At 40.9% G+C, this 15899-nt stretch overlaps 1 protein-coding gene and 7 non-coding genes across 13 annotated transcripts in view; all 8 read right to left on the bottom strand.

The window, feature by feature from the left end:
• Positions 1-4880: 4880 nt before the first annotated feature.
• Positions 4881-4968, bottom strand: LOC119969814. The gene has a single exon (XR_005461483.1). It is a non-coding gene; the product is annotated as a small nucleolar SNORD12/SNORD106 (small nucleolar RNA).
• A 145-nt stretch (positions 4969-5113) lies between these two features.
• On the bottom strand, positions 5114-5201 carry LOC119969819. The gene has a single exon (XR_005461488.1). It is a non-coding gene; the product is annotated as a small nucleolar SNORD12/SNORD106 (small nucleolar RNA).
• A 160-nt stretch (positions 5202-5361) lies between these two features.
• Positions 5362-5449, bottom strand: LOC119969820. The gene has a single exon (XR_005461489.1). It is a non-coding gene; the product is annotated as a small nucleolar SNORD12/SNORD106 (small nucleolar RNA).
• A 173-nt stretch (positions 5450-5622) lies between these two features.
• On the bottom strand, positions 5623-5710 carry LOC119969818. Its single transcript, XR_005461487.1, has one exon. It is a non-coding gene; the product is annotated as a small nucleolar SNORD12/SNORD106 (small nucleolar RNA).
• A 169-nt stretch (positions 5711-5879) lies between these two features.
• Positions 5880-5967, bottom strand: LOC119969815. Its single transcript, XR_005461484.1, has one exon. It is a non-coding gene; the product is annotated as a small nucleolar SNORD12/SNORD106 (small nucleolar RNA).
• A 147-nt stretch (positions 5968-6114) lies between these two features.
• Positions 6115-6202, bottom strand: LOC119969816. The gene has a single exon (XR_005461485.1). It is a non-coding gene; the product is annotated as a small nucleolar SNORD12/SNORD106 (small nucleolar RNA).
• A 146-nt stretch (positions 6203-6348) lies between these two features.
• On the bottom strand, positions 6349-6437 carry LOC119969817. The gene has a single exon (XR_005461486.1). It is a non-coding gene; the product is annotated as a small nucleolar SNORD12/SNORD106 (small nucleolar RNA).
• Positions 6438-14009: 7572 nt separating this feature from the next.
• LOC119969532 (double-stranded RNA-binding protein Staufen homolog 1-like) overlaps positions 14010-15899 on the bottom strand; it is a 60710-nt gene continuing 58820 nt past the window's right edge. For all 6 annotated transcript variants that reach the window (XM_038803251.1, XM_038803255.1, XM_038803254.1 and 3 more), the window contains one exon: positions 14010-15669. In XM_038803251.1, the coding sequence (XP_038659179.1) occupies positions 15582-15669 (88 nt within the window). In that variant the 3' untranslated portion in view covers positions 14010-15581. The remainder of the gene's footprint in view (positions 15670-15899) is intronic.

The following is a 15899-nucleotide window of genomic DNA, read 5'->3' as shown; positions in this document are numbered from 1 at the left end:
AATGGTGAGTATGTGTGGGGCCCTCGGAACTGGGGCCCAGGCAGTGTGGACCTCAGAGCCAAGACCCATCCTTTAGTGTTCTGTGCCTGTATAGATACTAGTCTTTGCCTTTTGTTAATAAACGCCTTTGTTGGCAGTACGGTGGCACAGTGGGTTAGCCCCGCTGCCTCACAGCGCTGAGGTCCCAGGGTCGATCCTGGCTCTGGGTCACTGTCTGTGTGGAGTTTGCACATTCTCCCCGTGTTTGCATGGGTTTCGCCCGTACAACCCAAAGGTGTGCAGGGTAGGTGGATTGGCCTCGATAAATTACCCCTTGATTGGGAAGAATGAATCGGGTACTGTAAATTATAAATAAACACCTTTGTTACTACTGGAAGCTTCTGTCATGATATGCACTCATGCACATAATGTGACAGACAGGTAGTGACAGACACCCAGTACAGCCAATCAACACACAGGACAGAACAGAACCAATCACCAGGGAACACTAGAAGGTGGTCTCGCACTATAAAACACACGATGCAGCATTCTGCCTCTTTCCACTGGTGACAACTTTAGTGACAATCAGGGTGTATATATCAGTTAGCACCTTCTACACGTGGCTCAGAGCTAGTCTGGTCTAGTTAGTTATAGTAAGCTTAGTATTATAGTAAGATTAGTAGATTGTCAAACCCACAGCGAACTGTGTGCACTGCTTAACAAGTTCAATAAATCGTATTGGACTAACATCAACGTTTGGAGTCTACTTTCAAGTACAACTGCATCCAGTTGCAGACCGTGTTACCCGAGGATGATTAACACGACAGCCTCTAGAGTGTTTGTCGAGCAACCACAGGATCCTTGGGTTTATTAATAGTAAAAGAAAATACAAAAGCAAGGAAGTTATGCTTACCATTATAAAATACTGGTTAGGCCCTAGTTTAAAGGATTGTGCGCAATTCTGGGCAACAGCCTTAGAAAGGACGTCAAGACCTTGGTGAGGGTGCAGAAGAGATTTACTGGAATGGTACCAGTGATGAGGAACTTCAGTTATGTGGAGATTGGAGGAGGTAGGGATGTTCCCCTGGGGGCAGAGAAGGTCAAGAGGAGATTTGATAGAAATGTTCAAACTCATAAATGGTTTTGATAAATAAAGAACTGGAGAAATACTTGAAGGAAAGGCATGTTTTTTTAAATCTCTGGGGAAAGGGGCAGGCAGTGGGATCAATTGGATTGTTCTAACAAGGCAAGGCTCCAACAAGGTTTTGGGACCCGTATCTAAGGAAGGATGTGCTGGCCTTGGAAAGGGTCCAGAAGAGGTTCACAAGAATGATCCCTGGAATGAAGAGCTTGTCGTATGAGGGTTCTGTACTCATTGGAGTTTAGAAGGATGAGAGGGGATCTTATTGAAACTTACAGGATACTGCGAGGTCTGGATAGAGTGGACGTGGAAAGAATGTTTCTACTTGTAGGAAAACCTAGAAGCAGAGGACACAATCTCAGACTAAAGGGATAATCCTTTAAAGCAGAGATGAGGAGGAATTTCTTCAGCCAGAGGGTGGTGAATCTGTGGAACTCTTTGCCGCAGAAGGCTGTGGAGGCCAAATCACTGAGTATCTTTAAAACAGAGATAGATAGGTTCTTGATTAATAAGGGGATCAGGGATTATGGGGAGAAGGGGAATAAGAAAAATATAAGCCATGATTGAATGGCGGAGCCAAGTGGCCTAATTCTGCTCCTATGTCTTATGGGCTTATGATGGGTGAAATGGTCTACTGCGCTCTATCATTCTATGATTCTAAACCCCCAGTCCTTCTGGCTAGTCACTGAAAGTGGTGAATTTTCCCGAGTGCGCCTTCACTAAATATGTGTCGTGAGCTGGCAGTGCTATAGCATCCTCTGTCAGCAACATAGGAACCGGAGTAGGCCATTCAGCCCCTCAAGCCTGTTGTATCATTCAATTAGATGCATCTCAAATCTATTTTCCAGCCTTTGCTTCCCATCCTATGATATCCTTATCTATCTACTGCAGATTTGAAAGTTTCAATTGGCCCAGTATCCATATCCTTGGGAAGACCGAGAAAGCTCCAGGTTTCCACTCCACTTTGTTCAAGAAAATGCTTCGTGATTTCACTCTGAAATGGCACAACTCCAATTTTAAGATTACTCATTCGGGGGATTGACCAAGAAGAAGAAAAAAGTTTCCTAGTTGATACTACTGAATTTTTTTATCATTTTAAAGACTTTGATTATGTCACGCTTCACCTTTTTAAACCCCAAAGAAAATTTAACAATAGAGAAATGTGATACTGTGTGACTGCATCACGCTGTGCATAGACTCTCAGTATGCAAACACTGATAGCTGCTTTGTGCTGAGGTTCCCTAGAGTTGCGAAGGACGGGTCTGAACATATTGCTGTGAATTCAGTTGGACAGTGAGATACCACCATTCATGGAAAAATTTGTGGAGGAAAACCTTTCACCACAAGTCCAGCAGGCGGTGTTCCGCATGACATGTAACCTCCTTGAGGGTCTGCGGTTAAAGGAGATGGTGGATGCTGTCAGATGATTTCCTGAGCTGACTGTCAAAACGCCTATCACCAGAACTTTCAAACAAGCGGCAAGATGTAGCTTGGCTGATGGCCAGAGGCTCTCCCTGTGAGATCTTTCACACACACGCAGAGTCAGCACCATCACATGCTGCCCTCAAAGCAACTGAGGTGGGGAAATCGACGATTGCCCATCTTCTTCTGAAATATACCTTTAGAAAGAAGGTCTGGAAAGAAATGTATTGTTTTGTCACCACGAGCAGCAGAGTTCTGTGCTCAATGTCCTGCTCCCAGGTTCGCACACTGAGAGAAACATCAATACTGGTGGAGGTCCAGCTTGGATTAACATGCTCCTTCGCCTGGCCAAAATATTATTCTTCCAGTACAAAGACTGAATGTTGCAAACTGGCACCTCCAAGATGACATGCTAAGCTTGGGCAACACAAACGAGGAGAATCTGCACGTACTCCGTGTCTGCATGGGTTTCCTCCTGGTGCTTTGGTTTCCTCCCCATGAAGTCCCTAGACGTTATTTAAAATTTAGATTATCCAATTATCTTTTTTCCCAATGAGGGGGTTTGTTTGTATTCTGGTTCTGTTTTCCTCATGGGCATAGTTCTGTATTGTTTCTTGGTTTAAAGGAGAGAACGTGGGTTTTGGGTATGGGAGTGGCTTACTGAGACAGGGGAGGGATGAGAGAAAGGGGAGCTCTGGCAGCAGACTCCACACTAGCAAGCGTAGGTCAGCTACAGTGAACAGGAAGTGTGGTGGGGATGCCTGCAGTCACGAGAGTCTGGTTGAACAGATTTAGATGGACCTGGAATAGTAGGGGGATGGGCACCATACTGGGCGAGGTGTTTGCAAGAGGAAATGCACCAAAAACCTGCATCATTTAGCCAAGATCATTCGCAATGGCAGTCATTATCCCAACATGTGCAGCACCGCTAAGCAAAACTGCCATTGCAAGCTGGACCCCACATCAGCCATCTTCAAACAAGGAGTTCAATTTAACTGGACTCACCACCAAATTCCAACTCTCAAGGTGGCATCGAATTAGTAAAAACTGGTGCTCACTATATCGGTGTGTGGATTTATGCCCACCATGGTAATGAAAACTAGGGAATCAAACATGGAAGCAAGGGTGCAGCTGAGCGGTATGGTGCCTGTAAATATCTCATCAGAGGAGCAAAGGCTAGATGTGGAATTTCTGGAACTCCTTTTCTCTACAACTCCTTTATTCTGTGAAGTTTGGTTTGATTGTGCTGTGCACCTCGAAGCACCTAGGCTAAGGTACTATAGAATTGCAAGTGCTTTTTAGACGGTTGAAGACTATTTGAATGGGATAAACCCAGATAAGCCTATGCAATAGATATTAAAATGATCATGGTTCTAAAGCACAAGGCAGATAGTTTATTTTTGCTTTAAGATACAGATTAGGTTTAATGAAAACTTTAAGTTCATAATCTACCTTTATCAAATTTAATCACTTGCTTTTCATATTCTTCTGGGCAAATTTTTGAATAAACAGATTGAAAACAGCTACTTATGCAAGAAATTTATTTGAAAAAGTACACTTTACAGCATCAAAAGCAACTACTTTTGGGGCAGCAGGGTAGCATGGTGGTTAGCATAAATGCTTCACAGCTCCAGGGTCCCAGGTTCGATTCCCGGCTGGGTCACTGTCTGTGTGGAGTCTGCACGTCCTCCCCGTGTGCGTGGGTTTCCTCCGGGTGCTCCGGTTTCCTCCCACAGTCCAAAGATGTGCGGGTTAGGTGGATTGGCCATGCTAAATTGCCCGTAGTGTCCTAATAAAAGTAAGGTTAAGGGGGGGGGGGTTTGTTGGGTTATGGGTATAGGGTGGATACGTGGGTTGATCATGGCTCGGCACAACAATGAGGGCCGAAGGGCCTGTTCTGTTCTATGTACTGTTTCCACACTCAATGGGGGAATGTTTTCATCAACAAATCAGAGTTCTTCAAATCCTGCAGATGGAAAAATACATGGTCAGTGTAGAAAAAATAAATTCCTCCAAATTGCAGCTAGGTACGAATGTCAGACAGGTTAGCTTTATAAAATGTTATTCAGCACAATTGATATGATGGGGAAAAAGGTTCTGGCCATCACTCACAAAATTACCCAATTAATCTCAGCTTCATTGGTCCTACATTCAACCAGACCATCAAAGCCAGGGGATGGGAAAGAGGCAGATTAGGATAAGAGGAGGAACTTTATTGCAAAACTCACCAACTCCCACATTGAAGATTCTGAAATTGTTTTACGTTAGCCATCTGACCTGTAGAAAGAAAAGACATGTTGACTGACATCAACTTACAAACTGGGCGAAACGAATTACTTTTCTAGTGTCAGAATAATTTGGCTTATCCTAAAATCACCATGATCGATAAGACGGGGAAAAAAGTTTTGAACATCATTCACTAGAGCCCGAAAGTGTTTGCAACGTTGAATATCTACATACCCAATTGTCAGCATGTTGACTGGCTATGAATGCCGATTGTCACATCTGACCTGCCGGAAGAAATACCATGTTAACCAACATAATATTACAAATTGGCCAAAACTAATTACTTTTCTAGCGTCAGAATAATTTGGCTTATCCTAAAATCACCATGATCGATAAGACGGGGAAAAAAGTTTTGAACATCATTCACTAGGGCCTGAAAGTGTTTGCTTGCAGCATTGAATATCTGAATATCGACATACCCAAGTTTTCAGCATTGTCATTCGGTCTAGGAATGCCGATCGGCACATCTGGCCTGCAGGAAGAAATACCATGTTAACCAACATATAATTATGAATTGGCCCCAACAAATTATTTTTCTAGCGTCAGAATAATTTGGCTTATCCTAAAATCACCACGATCGATAAGACGGGGAAAAAAGTTTTGAACATCATTCACTAGGGCCCGAAAGTGTTTGCTTGCAGCATTGAATATCTATCTACGTACCCAATTGTTAGCATTGTCATCTGGCTATGAATGTCTATCGCCGCATCTAGCCTGAGTTGACCCACCTGACCTGCCGGAAGAAATACCATGTTGACTGACATAAAATTACAACTTGGCCCAAATTAATTACTTTTCTAGTGTCAGAATAATTTGGCTTATCCTAAAATCACCATGATCGATAAGACGGGGAAAAAAGTTTTGAACATCATTCACTAGGGCCCGAAAGTGTTTGCTTGCAGCATTGAATATCTACGTACCCAATTGTCAGCATTGTCATCTGGCTATGAATGTCTATCGCCGCATCTAGCCTGAGTTGACCCATCTGACCTGCCGGAAGAAATACCATGTTGACTGACATAAACTTACAAATTGGCCCAAATTAATTACTTTTCTAGTGTCAGAATAATTTGGCTTATCCTAAAATCACCATGATCGATAAGACGGGGAAAAAAGTTTTAAACATCAGTCACTAGAGCCTGAAAAAGTGTTTGCAACGTTGAATATCTACGTACCCAATTGTCAGCATGTTGACTGGCTATGAATGCCGATCGTCACATCTGACCTGCCAGAAGAAGTACCATGTTAACCGACATAAAATTACAAATTGGCCAAAACTGATTACTTTTCTAGCGTCAGAATAATTTGGCTTATCCGAAAATCACCATGATCGATAAGACGGGGAAAAAAGTTTTAAACATCATTCACTAGAGCTCTTAAGTGTTTGCAGCATTGAATATCAACATACCCAAGTTGTCAGCATGGTGACTGGCTATGAATTTCGATCGCCACATCTGGCCTGCAAGAAGAAATACAATGTTAACCGACACAGAATTATGAATTGGTGCAAATTAATAACTTTTCTAATGTCAGAATAATTTGGCTTATCCTAAAATCACCATATTCGATAAGATGGGGAAAAAAGTTTCAAAACATCATTCATTAGAGCCTGTAAATATTTGCCGCATTGAATAACTACGTACCCAATTTGTCAGCATTGTCCAATCTCCATCGCAGCATCTGGCCGGAGCCTGGAGGGGAAGAAATTAAATGTTCTTACTTCATAAATTTGCCATCAGTGTTGAGATCCTCTTAACTTGTTTTGCTGAGGAAAACTCCAGCAAGAACCCTTTTAAATCCTGAGCTGGCCAACAGCACAATGCTGTAGAAGTTATAGAATTAAGATATACAAGTCTAAAAGTTAAGTGCAACCTCTCTCAACTTGGGTCTTTGGATCGGATTGGATTTGTTTATTGCCACGTGTAACGAGGTACAGTGAAAAGTATTTTTCTGCAAGCAGCTCAACAGATCATTCAGTACATGGAAGAAAAGGGAATTAAACAAAATTCAAGAAAATAAATGAGAATACATAATAGGGCAACACAAGATATACAATGTAACTACATAAGCATTGGCATCAGTTGAAGCATACAGGGTGTAGTGTTAATGAGGTCAGTCAATAAGAGGGTTATTTAAGAGTCTGGTGACAGTGGGGAAGAAGCTGTTTTTGAGTCTGCTCGTGCGTGTTCTCAGACTTCTGTATCTCCTGCCCGATGGAAGTTGGAAAAGTGAGTAAGCCGGGTGGGAGGGATCCTTGATTATGCTGCCCGCTTTCCCCCGGCAACGGGAGCTGTAGATGGAGTCCATGCATGGGAGGCATTGAGTCATTACTAAAGTGCTGCTGAGTCAACAGATGACAGCAGTGAAAGTACCAAATCAAAAGACCATAAATTACTATTCTTGTCATTCCTATTTTAAACACGAACCTCAAGGGTGTGGCAATGGGCAGAGATCAGTGTTATCCTGGCCCCATAGCTATTTTTCATAGAAGACATTACACTAATCAGTTAATTCACCTGCAGCCCAAGCAAGCAATCCCAGAGGCCATTAACATACCAGCTTAAATTGTATACAGGGACTGGAGCTTAAACAACTGAAACTAAGCAAACAGTGTAAAATACCAGTAAGCTCACTCAGTTATGTCACAAAGCACGTCCACAACTGGAGATATATAAAACAGCAATACCAAACCACACAAGAAGATATTAGGTCAGGTTTGGGCAGTTATGTTTCAAGGGGCCCAAGAGGAGGAAAGCAAAGCAGTGAGCAATAGGGCCTGGATTCCAGAACTTGGGGTAAGCTACGGAATGCAGTCATCGATGGTGTATCGGGCAGCATGGCAATACAGTGGTTAGCACTGCTGCTGCCTTACAGCAGGGTCCTGGGTTCAATTCTGGCCTCGGGTGACTGTAGAGTTTGCACTTTCTCCCCACGTCTGTGTGGGTTTTCTCCGGGTGCTCTCGTTTTCTCAGTCATAACAGGAATTGATGAAAATGAAATGAAAATCGCTTATTGTCACGAGTAGGCTTCAATGAAGTTACTGTGAAAAGCCCCTAGTCGCCACATTCCGGCACCTGTCCGGGAATCGAACCGTGCTGCCGGCCTGCTTTAAAAGCCAGCGATTTAGCCCAGTGAGCTAAACCAGCCCCGTGATAGGCTTATACAGAGTTTAGCAGAATGAGGGGAGATCTAATTGAAGTGCGGGAAACCAACCAGGGGTGCACATTGGAATAAGGATCTGGGATAACAAAGACAATTATGTGGATTTTTTGTCACAGCTGGTCTGACAAAGAGTCATCGGACTCGAAACGTTAGCTCTTTTCTCTCCCTACAGATGATGCCAGATTTCCCAGCATTTTCCCTTTCGTTTAAGAGCCAAATGGCCTACTCTTGCCCCTTAAATTAATTCCCCCAAAACGGAGGAGCATTCGAGTCTTTAAAATCCCAAATGCGCATCAGTTAAATCGACACTTTCCATCGACAAAAAGGAGCGAATGAAACATTTTCTGACCAACCTGAAATATTCTGCACGCCAGGATTTGGCGCCGGGACACTAGATGCGGCAGCCATCTGCAAATAGCCCTAGATGGGGAAACAAATATACAATAAATAAAAGTCTCAAAGATAAGGAGCCAGATGGCCTGGGCCTTTCTTGGTCAGGAGTAATTCAACCTGAAAAAGAAAGTCCCCAAGCTTCCCGATGGCCTGCACACTCCCCTCCCTCAAAAAGCCGAACTTCGGGAAACTTCCAGGAGAATTAACGCTGCAATCAGACTGATCTTAACACCAGTTAAGATGCAGGCTCCAGCAAACGCACGCCTGCCTCCTCCCTGTTGCCGGGGCTCGGCTCGACCTCCACACTCTGCGGCCTGCACAGATATGTGAACCCGGGCCTGCTCCAACCAGCCGGTCGAAACCTCGTGCGCGAGCAGCCGCCACCCCGGTTCCACACACACCACCAACTCACCCCGACTCTCGGCGCCAAAAGAAAGACGCGCCCCCGAGCAGCCGCTTATATAGCAGCCGCCCGGCCGCTGCGCACGCGCGCGGTAACCTGGCATTGTGACGTTGGGCAATCGCGCCAAATAGGCCCGCCCATGGGAACTTTGCAACACTCGGAGCGGCACGTGCTCAGAGCCAATGTAACAAACAGAAAGGTCACTGACCGGCAACCTTCACCTCAGAGATGCTGCTGAACCGGTTGAGTATATTTTTTGTTTCTAAAGGATACATCTCCAAAAGACTCTGCGTTGCTGCTTAAATATAATCACGCACTGCATGTTACTAATGAGCAGAGTAGATTTCTTCCATCCGTGGGGAGGGTCATCCTGCTTTGCAGTGCAATTTGGGAGAGGTAGCTTCAGGAACTTAGCTTGGCAATGCAGTTAGCTAGTAACCTGCCGGCATCATAGACGTAACCTGTCAGTTGAGACAGTGCACAATGCCAACAGTGCCCATGTTTCATAGTACACAATATTAACTCCGAAATTGTATTTTGGATGCGGCTCTAACGGCAGCCAGCCGGCACTATGAAGCGGGGATCCCGCCTGCAAATTGCAACGTAGCAGCGTGGATTCTTAATTTTCTATTGACGAGGAAGAGCCCGAGTGAGATTATACGGAGGAATGCACATTCAAAGAATTCCATTTATCAACAGAAAGGAACAATTTAAACCACACTCATATTACCCGTGACTCGTCAGTACCTCTAAATCATAGATTTCATAGGGCGGCACTGTAGCACAGTGGTTGACACTAGCTTCACAGCGCCAGGGTCCCAGGTTCAATTCGCGGTTTAGGTCGCTGCCTGTGCTGCGTCTGCACATTCTCAGTGTCTGCCTGGCTTTCCTCCCACAAGTCCCGAAATATGTGCCGTTAGGTCACTTGGATATTCTGAATTCTTTCTCAGTGTACCCGAACAAGCAGAGGAATGTGGTGATTAGGGGCTTTTTACAGTAACTTCATTGCAGTGTAAATATAAGCAAACTTGTGACAAGATTATATTATAGTGCAGGAGGCCATTAGGCCCATCGAGTCTACACCAGCTCCTGAAAGAGCATCCTATTTTGTTCTCATGGTTTTATATTCTTTTTCTTGTTAATTTATTGTTTTTGCATGGGAGGGGAGGGGTCACTGTTTTTCTCTGTTGTGAAAAAATTTGTTGTTGAAAACTTGAATAAAAATTATTCCAAAAAAAAAAGGACAAAGCTGCAAGCGATAGTCTGATGGCAAGCTAAGGCCCAAAACCAAATTGTAAATAAATGCCTATAAACATGTGCCTCAGGTGTATTGGGGAATGTAAAATATGTATGCAGGTTAAAGGGGGTGGCCACAGTTGTTATTATGAAGATGCTTGCCTGTAAATATACATGTTAATTTTTGCATTTTTTTTTTCTAATAATTTGTAGGATATAAAATATGAAAACTCAATAAAAAACATTTCCAAAAAAAAAAGGAGCATTCTCCCAAGGCCACATCTCCACCCTATCACCATAACCCAGCAACCCCACCTAACTTTTGGACAGTTCAGGGCAATTTTACGTGAACAATCCACCTAACCCATTTATCTTTGGACTGTGAGAAGAGCCCCCATCCACACTGCAGACACAGGGAGAACGTGCAGACTCTGCACAGTAACCCAAGCCAGGAATCAAACCCGGTCCCCTGGCACTGTGAAGCAACTAGGGTACTGTACTGCCTATTGCACTATTAACCTAAATAGTAATATGTTATGGCATTACTTAAATCATAAGAGTGGCTGTTGTTCTCCTAGAATTTAAATGAAGAGCTCCAAAAGTGGCCTCAGGTATGTGGTTATGCAACCCCACGCTAGGTGGACTTCACCTTGGGAGATCCTTCCTTCATCTTTTTGTAGAAGTCCCAGCTGCCCCAGACAGCAACACCTACAGGTTTCAGGCTGCAAAAACTGAGCAAGTGGTCACCAGGATCAAAAGCTTAGTTGAACTACATAGCAACATCTTACACAAAACTCAAATCACTAGAATAGAGATTCACTCCTTATGTATTTATGCACTCTAGGAGCAGTGAATAATCTTATGCACTGCATCAAAATTATTTCAATACAGCCTCCTTCTCTGAAATCAGAGCGAGGGGGCACACAACCTGCACACCACAGGTTATCCTGATTTATACTTCAAATTGCAGTTCTTTCATTTGAACTGGATCAGTTCTAGAAATTTCACACCTAGCAGTCTTAAGACTGCAGTAGTGCAATAACATACCCACAAAAAAACTTCTCAGGGAACAGAGAATGGGCAATGTAACCTTGCTGGCATAATCTAAACTTCAAGAATACATTTTTAAAAATCTGTTGGTCAGGTTTATTCACAGCAGATGAATGCCAGACAATACAGAAATATATGGCCAATGCAAACAAATTTCACTGAAGTAATTACATGCCATTTATTGGGCCAGCTTCAGTGATTATGAACAATTGATTCAGCTTATGAAGTCTGAACATACGTGAATCATTCAAGGACATTTACTTCCCTTTAGTTCTTAACTGGCATGAAGTAGCCTTTGCCACAAAAATACTTGGGAGGAATTTTTTTAAAAAACGTCAATTATTACAAAATCTTTCTGGAAACTTAACCTTTTGCATCTAAGTATCATTGAATGCTAGTGAGGATACTGAAGGCATTTTGGTTGAAACATTCGCAATCAGGTGGCACAGTGATTAGCACTGCTGCCTCACAGCGCTGACGTCCTAGTTTCAATCCTGGCCCCAGGTCACCATCTGTGTAGAGTTTGCACATTCTCCCCGTGTCTGCATGGGTCTCACCCCCATAAACCAAAGGATGTGCAGGGTAGGTTGATTGGCCACACTAAACTGCCCCTTAATTGTAAAAAGAAAATAATTGGGCACTCTAAAAAAAAATTTTTAAAGAAACACTTTTTTCATAACTTTTTTTTCTCTCCCCAACTCTGGCCAAAGAATAAGCAGATTGAATAGAAATGGAGAGCAAGACATGGCAAAACATTGAACTAATGTTTTGGTTTTAATATTCAAATAAAAAGTTGAGCTTACATTTAGAAGTAAAACCAAAGAGCCAGAAATTCACTAGAGCAACAGCAGACCAGAATGATGGGGCAGTTAGATAGCAGTGTATCTGATTTGTTGTGGTATGGAAGAATAGTGTGGACCATTAGAGTTAATCAGAATTCACAGAGGCAACCAAAAGAGTTCCTGGCTGCAGATTAATATTTGAAAATCAAAATCAGTCTGCAAACATCTCCAGTGTAGGGAGTTAAAAATTAAGATTAATTTCAGAAACTAATTAGCTATTTTTAGGTCTAATTTAGAGAACACATTCAATGAATTGTCAGAAAGACAGATTCATATTTAAGTACGTGATTTCACAGGACATTTAAAAACTAGAGCAACAGTGGGTTAAATAACTTATTTGCTCCGAAAGTGAGGTGATGTAACTTGGCATTAAGATATGGTTATGGGAAGCACATTACTCATATTACCATGAACACCCACACAGTCCAATACCGAACCAGTTAATATTCCTGCAACATTTTTGAAATGAACATGCAAATAAGGCAGGAAAGCAAGAATTTCCACAATCAATAAGCTGCAGATACACTTGTAAAATGACAGTTCAGCAGGCTCCTTAAAACGAATGTGTACATGAGGTAGTACTTCGGGAAGTGATTTTGCAGGTTTCAAATCAGGTAACAATGACATTCTGAAATGTTTTCACAATGTCACAAGAAAACTAAAATAACATCAGTCCCAAGTCGCATACGTAATAGCAGAATAAACAATCCTGGCTGAGTTCAACACCTATACTGGACCTTTACATTTGTGTTTTTATAACCATCAGTATTTTTTGCTTTTTGTTCCTGGACATCTTTGGTATATATTCTCCCTTGCCCTTTAACCTAACCTATTGTTGACCTTCCCTTTTGTTCCATCTGACCCTCACCCACATTCAACAGCAGAGAACCCATCACATTTCTACCTCTACTTCCAAACAAGAGTCGTATTGGACTTGAAACGTTAACTTTCTTCCTCCACTGCCAGACCTGCTGAGCGTTTCCAGCACTTTGTTTTTAACCAAAATTGTTTACATCCAAGTATCAACAGGTTTGAAGCAGTCAATGTAGTATCTGGTATACTGATATCTTTTAACAGTCAGTGTTGAAGGTATTTAATTTTTTTTTTTAAAGAATAGCAATCATCCAATAAATGCTGCCCATAGGGAATACAAAAGTGAATCTTCCACAAAGTTGGAATAAAAGATGCTATCTTTAGGATATCAGTTTAATATCTCAAGCTATATGAAAATACATGAACTCATCATACATCTCATTGCAGTTTGAGAGACTTCGCTGTGCATAATGTCCACTATACTTGACTACATCAAATCACAATTTCAAAAGTGATTCATTGTATGTGAAGAATTGGAAATATTTCCGAAAAATGATGAATGCAAGTCTATCAGAAACAAATATTTTTGCTCCTCTCATTTTAAAGTCTTACTCATTCAGCAATTAACAAATGAACTTTAGAAGTGTTTATTCTGATGAAATTCAGCCTGACAATTCAAAGTTCTGCTGGTAGATTGAATCCTTTGATAGGATGTTAGAAGTCAGATTGTCAAATACACTGGAGTTTGTCAGCATTGGACTGTTTTATGTAGATTTAGACTTAAAATAATTGTACATTCAAAATAGCAGCAATTTTAATTTAGAAGATCGACAGATGTAAATTGCTCAGACCCCTGTATAACTAGAATAGTTATGAAAATAGAATGGGCCTTACAGAAAAGTCAAATGAATGAAAAGTGAGCACAACTACGGAGATACGAAATAGGAAGCAAAGTATGTAATTTGAGTAAAATAGATACTATACAAACTTCAATTCAAAGTTCAGTAGCACCACCCGAGAGGTGGGGAAGAAATTCCAGACACATCAAATGCAATTTCCAGCTGGTCAGTCTTTTGCCTCTCCTTATCATCCCTTTCCCCTGCTAATCTTTTAAGTGTTTCACAAAAATGTATGTGTGGGATCATGCAGTTATTTTTACTTAAAACACTATTTCCAAACCAAAATTGCTCCGTACTCAAGTTAATTCCTTTTTGGGATCAAACTCAAGAATGCTTTACTCTTCCTACCAATATTTGAATCAAAACATTTTTAAACAATTAAGTTTTAGTCAAAAGAACTTTTAATACAGAAAAGCTCAATTATTCTCAATTGTATAATTTTTCAGAGCTTCAAATCTATGCCATTTTAAAAGTTACTGACTGTAGATACCAAAAGTCACCGAAGTGCAACTTTGGAGTAGTGTTATTGTCCAGACCATTGCTATTAGGTAAAAAAAATCTTTTATATTTAAAGGTTAGCTGTTCTACCACACACAATGGAGAAAAGCTTGTGTAGCTTGACTTAAAGGAGTTAAATGCTTCATTTACAACCAAAAGGCTTTTAAAAGTTAAAAGTTAATTATTGGCATGTTTACAGCATTTTCCAGCAATTCTACATTTGTAAAGGAGGGCATTGTGATACACAAAATAAGTACTGGAATAGCCTAGCTGTTTGAAAACTAGATTCCAATAAAATGTATTGCAAGATAAATCAGAACAGCAGGATGTTTTCTTCAAAATAATCTTTAAAAAACGTGTTGAAGCAGTTTAGAAATCAAAGTTGAAATTTTGACAGTGGTTTATAACTCCTTTAACTCAGCTTCACATTGATAAAATGTGTTATGCCAAAAAAAGCCACCAGTACTTTTGCACAAACACCAATTTTTACTTCTCCATTCCATAGGTACAATACATGGGAAGGAAAAAAAAGTCCAAAAGTAAAGTAACAAAGTTTTGACTTAGTTGGCAAGGGTTTCGTGCTTTACTTGGACAATAAGCAAAATGTTTACTGTACACACTTTGTGTACATCACATGGAACATTACATCAAAGCATTAATAAAGTACAAGACAACATCTTACATTTTCCTACACCAAGATTTACAGTAATCTGCAATTTCTGGTATAAGCTAGGTAACAGATCATATCCAACAATGTAATTCTTGTGCACTGTTGAAAATTACTCATTTATTTTTTATATAAACAAAGTTTAATATAAAAACAAAAAGCAAAGTCCTTCAGAATTGCCAAATTAAAAAAAACGTTTAGATTAAAAAATACAAACTTAACCTAGAACTGAGACTGAACAGTTTACTTGATACCATCTTTTAAGGGTGAAGAAAAGAGGCAGTTTTTAAAAAATAACTTATTGAAACAGAACTCAATTTAGAGTTTCAACTTGCTTCTTTCGGATATACAATTATGAAAATGCAGGCACACTACTTTTTAAACTAGCACCAAGTTTTGTCAAACTCAAATGGTTTATGTTACCAACGGCCAATTCAGACAGGTACCAAATCACGAACTACATACATTGGATATGACCCTCATTTTGTTAAGCAATTTTTCAATCATCATGTAATGTACTATTGGAGAGTCATCAACAGAAATTCTAACTTTTTGCTGCTGGATATTGGTGTGAACAAGGTTCCAATGAAACATTAGGAACAAATTTCCTTCATCAAAAAAAATGAATTAATGTTGAAATGCATTACTATTTTAAAAAGTTAAGCAACTTAATGATTTAGATACTACAGCAGATTCAAACTGTAGCTGTCTAAAACATAAGTTACATGTCACAGAACAGGAAGCATCCGATTTTCTCTGGTGCTTGGCGCTTTGGGTCAATAAAAGGCTTTCAGTCAGTGACATCCAGTGTTTGTCCTAAAGTGTTTGAGTTAGCCGGTTTGATGAGAGAATCACCATCAATTTCTTGTTTCACACATCTGAAAAGAAGCAGTTAGGTTTTAATTTAATACTTCTGCAAAATGTTTTATTTTATCCATAAAAAGTGTAGGTTTAAAGTTGTAAAAACAAATATGGTGGGCTCTGAATTGTACAAAGCTGCAGATTGCTTATGGATTCCAATTTGTTTGGATAATGATCACAGGGGATCCAAAACTTCAGTGCAAGTGCTCATCATTTAGCCCAACATGCATTTGCTACTTCCATCTTG

The sequence above is a fragment of the Scyliorhinus canicula genome, chromosome 7, assembly GCF_902713615.1.
Source record: "Scyliorhinus canicula chromosome 7, sScyCan1.1, whole genome shotgun sequence".
In the NCBI taxonomy this organism is placed as follows: domain Eukaryota; kingdom Metazoa; phylum Chordata; class Chondrichthyes; order Carcharhiniformes; family Scyliorhinidae; genus Scyliorhinus; species Scyliorhinus canicula.
Note: the sequence above shows the minus strand (reverse complement) of the source record. Positions and strands in the feature narration are given on the sequence as shown.